The sequence below is a fragment of the Palaemon carinicauda genome, chromosome 11 (assembly GCF_036898095.1).
Source record: "Palaemon carinicauda isolate YSFRI2023 chromosome 11, ASM3689809v2, whole genome shotgun sequence".
NCBI lineage: Eukaryota > Metazoa > Arthropoda > Malacostraca > Decapoda > Palaemonidae > Palaemon > Palaemon carinicauda.
The window spans coordinates 102540827-102545826 of record NC_090735.1 but is presented as its reverse complement, the minus strand read 5'-3'; the positions used below and the strand labels follow the sequence as shown (position 1 = coordinate 102545826).

The window sequence follows — 5000 nt, the reverse complement described above, 5'->3', positions numbered from 1 at the left end:
ACAACATAGATGCGAGAGTGAACTAAAGTAGAGGATATTCTAACAACATGTAAGGAAAGGAAATAGACATGGGTAGGACATGTAATGAGAATGACAAACAATAGATGGACATTAAGAATAACAGAATGGGTCACTAGAGATTGTAAAAGAAGCAGGGGATTGACGAGCTAAGGTAGTTGCGGGTATGGATTGGCACAGAAAGACCATTAACAGACGCAAGTGGAAAGACATGGCTGAGGCCTTTGTTTTGCAGCGGACTAGGAAAGGCTGATAATATATATATATATATATATATATATATATATATATATATATATATATATATATATATATATATATATATATATATATATATATATATATATATGCATATATATTTATATATATATATATATATATATATATATATATATATATATATATATATATATATATATATATATATATATGTGCGTAAGTGTGTCTGCATGTGTGTGATAAAACTTAAATTCAAAGTTTGTTTATATCAGGAAATGAAAGAAAAACAATATTTATAGAAGGCTTATAATTGCATGTTGACTTCTTTCTTACCGCAAAACTTACCGTTTTATCTATAACCAACTATTGTATCATTTGAATTTTAAGACCGTTTTGACGCTCTGATGCGCCTTTTCCCATTACGTCTAATTGATTACCACTAATTTCAATTTTCTCTCTCTTCCTTTTGTACATCTTGAATGCCATCGACACCTCTTAATTCAAGGAAAGTAAATTTTTTTATTCTCAAAGTTAGTAGGAATTTGGGATTTTGGACAGCTGCTTTTTTCTGTTGCCAAACTTTGCCATATTTTGATTTGATAGTAAAAAGCCCTGTCTACTTTTCGATTTCCTCACTTTTCTTAGCAAGTTTTATATTGGAGAAGGAAATCAATAAAGAAGATATCCCTCCTTTATTGGCTTCATAATAATCTCCCACATCCACCCTGAAGATCTTACCTTAATCCACCACTCACACTGGGAGAATTTCGGGAAGACCTTAAGAAACCTTGGCGTCGTGATGAAACCGTCTGTTTGGTTCCCGTATCTGAGATCTATCACCTGATGGCAAGACGTCTTGACGGCTCTGACTGTGATGTTGAAGCCGGCCGCTCTCTTGTCTCTGTTGGACACGAATTCGCTCTGGAATCGAAAGGTGGCTACGCGTAAGATTCCCTTCTGCGTTCCACACAGCCTGGAAAAAAGTAATGTTTATTAGTTTTGAGGAAAATCAAGCTGTTATACAATGAAATGATAAGTCTAATACAGCACTAAGTTACCTACGGGAGAGAACCATGAAATGAGTTAAAAAAAGCAATAATCTCGTGTTTTAATTATCCCAACATAAACATGCTTTGATCGCAGGAAAATTAGAATTTAACGCAGTTTTAATAAAGAAATGATGCTAGCACACTCTTCAGTTTCAATGAAGGCCAGTAGTTTTGAGTTTGGAAGTACGATTAATTGATAATTTCGCTGCAAGATAAAATAATTATCACTTATGAATACATGCGTCCATGCGTCGTAACATATTCACAACAGGCGTTCAGTTTCCATGAATGAAAAACTTTTCGGTCAATGAAACTGATGCATAGACGAAAGAAACGTCGTATCAGCGACATTCTCATTAATTAGTAAATTAAAGCTGAAATTCTGTGTCATCTGGTAGCGAGGGTACGCGATCGAGTCAATGATAAATACATTTCATTCTTGGTGAACTCCTTTCACGTGATTGTTTCATTGATTTCTGGACACTCGCCTCAAGTACAATAGCAATTGAAGTAAAAAACACCTTGTTCCAAGGTAACACATTGAAAGGGATTCTTCTAAATATCACTCATGTGAGGAAAAACAAAAAATGGAGATTTACTACGGAAAATTACGAGATCATTATCTCTCTCTCTCTCTCTCTCTCTCTCTCTCTCTCTCTCTCTCTCTCTCTCTCTCTCTCTCTCTTATATTTATTGTTTGTTTTTCCTACATAATTTTTTAAATATTAGGTACAACAAATACCGTCCTTTACCAAAAAAAAGGCCATGCAAAGTATTCTAGAATTTTCGAGAGAATACAAATTAAACAATCAACTATTAGGGAAAAATATTTGCTGCCATTTTCACATTCCTTCCCCACCTCTCTCTCTCTCTCTCTCTCTCTCTCTCTCTCTCTCTCTCTCTCTCTCTCTCTCTCTCTCTCTCTCTCTCTCTCTCACTCTTAAATTATCCTGGACTTACTTCCATACTCGACTACTCGGGAGTTTGAATTTCACAGCATCAATACATTTCTTCCCTTTTCGAGTTTTAATTTTATTTTGCAGACGAAAATAATTAAAGGTGAACAGAGCCTGCCTGGGAGCTTCCTGAAAAAAAAAGTGAGAAATTAAAATGTTACAAATAGAAACGTATGGAATTCTTTCATTCGGTCTATGTTTCCTGATTTAACAACCTTCCTATCTAGAAGGGATAAGTTTGCTATCTATTGCGAAAGAAATTCGAAACTAATTTTCTTGAAAAACTTTTGTTTTCGGGCCGATATGTCTTTCTTTCTCTCCTTTGCATAAAAAAAAAAATAAATAACCATGTTTGAATGTTTTTTGTTGTTATCCGGTTCATTTTATCTAAAAGCTTCCCAGATGAATGAAAATCTAAAACTAAAACCATAAAAAGTTTTGCTTAGGATTTAAAATAAAAAAGGTTTTATACAATTTTACTATTTTGGTAAAGGCTAAGAATTATACTGTTTCATATTTTCATGGGGCTAATGCACGTCCTATGAAGAAGAACGTTTTTTTTTTTTCTTCCATATAACATCCAGGTTCATTTCAAAGCATCATCTACTAGGTTTTCTTAATCAATAGATTGGCCATAATATTTTCTCCCTATGTATATGAGGGCCACACAATGGTTGCTGATGAGTTTACAGGTAGATCTGTAGGCTCCCACAAATCACACATCCCTAGCTCACAAGGATGGTGAGGTTGCAGATACTACAAGAAACTATAAAGCTTAAGCGGGTCTCGAACCTCCGTCCAATGGATCACTAGACACGGACGTTTCCAATAGGCTAACACACAAAAAATCCTATGATTATCAACATAAGACGAAGTTGTAAAGAAAAATATCGATGGAAATATGCACTATAAACTCATTCAAATTTAGTGTATAAATCAGCCTAATATTTGTCAATAAAAAAAGCTGGAAAAAATCATAGTTTTATCATCTTTATTCAAGTTTTAGTTCTGCCAAAGTCTAAGAGTTTTTTTTTTTATTTTCTTTTTTTTTCTTTTTTTTTAGATCTTCGATTGTGAAGGAGAACTTCAAGATAAATGCATTCAGATTCACTCTTCTTGCAATACCGGTAAAGAAAGTATGTGTATTGGTTTTTATCATATCAATCTGTGTTTCTATTTTGTAATTCCACATGCAACACTTACCCTCTGATAAATTTTGCAATATTTAGAAATATTTCGTTTAAAATGCGTCGATCAATCTTCATGCATAATAACTTGAAATGTACTCAGCCGCTTGGTACGCGATTAACGATAAAAGCAAATATCATGGATCAGTTAAAGGTCTTTGTAATCCCTGCTGAAAGCATCATGAATATATGAAGGCATGCAATCCCCTTTTGATTTTGATTGTGAAAGATGCATAGTGATATGCTCAATATGTCATGCAGAGGACAGCGAAGAATCTATTCATCAGTGACTTATTAATAATGATGATGGATTATAAGAGATTTTTCAGTTGCCTTTCCAAATTATTACGTTACATAACATATTATTGATTACTGGTATTATAAAGTAACATATATATATATATATACACACACACACATATATATATATATATATATATATATATATATATATATATATATATATATATATATATATATATATATATACATGTATATATGTATATGTACAATATATATATATATATATATATATATATATATATATATATATGTATACATATATATATGTACATATATATGCATATATATATGACCCGATTTAGGTCGTATTAAGGGGGGTTCAACTTCACGTCTTGGGGAAACAAAGATAGAGACAGTCCCTTTGATGGCTAACACTATTATGGTAGAGGGATCATGCACAAATGAGATTCGAATTGTTAATTTTCCACAGCTGCTATATTCTATTTAAGCTACAAGGGCGGCCCTTAATTATCATTACGTTACTTAACTAAGAAAAAGTCCTCAGAGAAATGGTACTGGTTGGCACGCATTGTCGGCACCCGTGACCCGAACGAACTAGGTCTATACACTCAAGCTTCCCAACCCTAACTGACAAAAAACTATGGGCAGTTCAAGCGCCCACTTTGGCCTTCCTATGCCCTGATCGATGATTGGCCGTTTTGACCCGAAAGTCTTATGAGAACCAATAGAGAGAGATTTTAGTGACGCTAACTTTTAACGAACATTTTTGAGTGCCAAGCCAAGCCAAGCCACATTTTAACCGTCTTTCCTTTAACAAAGAAGACAGATCTGTTGACATTCACTTATTCCACACAGTAACAACCTGACTGTGCTTAGCTCATCACTCCCTTCCCAAATTTTTACGTCCCGTAAAATTCACACTTATCAGATTTTTTTCCTCAAACAATTTTTTTTTCTCTCTCTCTCTCTTTTTTTTTTTTCACTGAACACAAGCTTTCTTTTTCCACTAGATGTTGCCTCTGAGTACCATCCTCTTCGGGAGCATGCAAACATTAAAATTAGATACCTAAACCAAATCAAAGGGCCTTTTGGCGTGTTGCATTTGCAAGTTACACAAAGATGAATATCACGCCCACAATGGATCATACAGAAACACAAAATCAGGTTTAAATACATCGTCATCGAAATTTGGAGCACAAAATCAGAAAAATAATAATGTTTCAAATGTAATAAAATTCCATAAGGACCAACAAATCATCACATACACAAATTAAAGAAAATGATAAAAATCAAGAGAAATAAAAATG

The 5000-nt window shown here is 33.5% G+C and overlaps 1 protein-coding gene across 1 annotated transcript in view; it reads right to left on the bottom strand.

The window, feature by feature from the left end:
* Positions 1–5000, bottom strand: part of LOC137649737 (ovochymase-1-like) — a 51319-nt gene that overhangs the window by 31876 nt on the left and 14443 nt on the right. Inside the window, exons 3-4 of the mRNA XM_068382688.1 lie at positions 2247–2371; positions 976–1210 (exon numbers count right to left, since the gene is read on the bottom strand). Of these exons, the coding sequence (XP_068238789.1) occupies positions 976–1210; positions 2247–2371 (360 nt within the window). The remainder of the gene's footprint in view (positions 1–975; positions 1211–2246; positions 2372–5000) is intronic.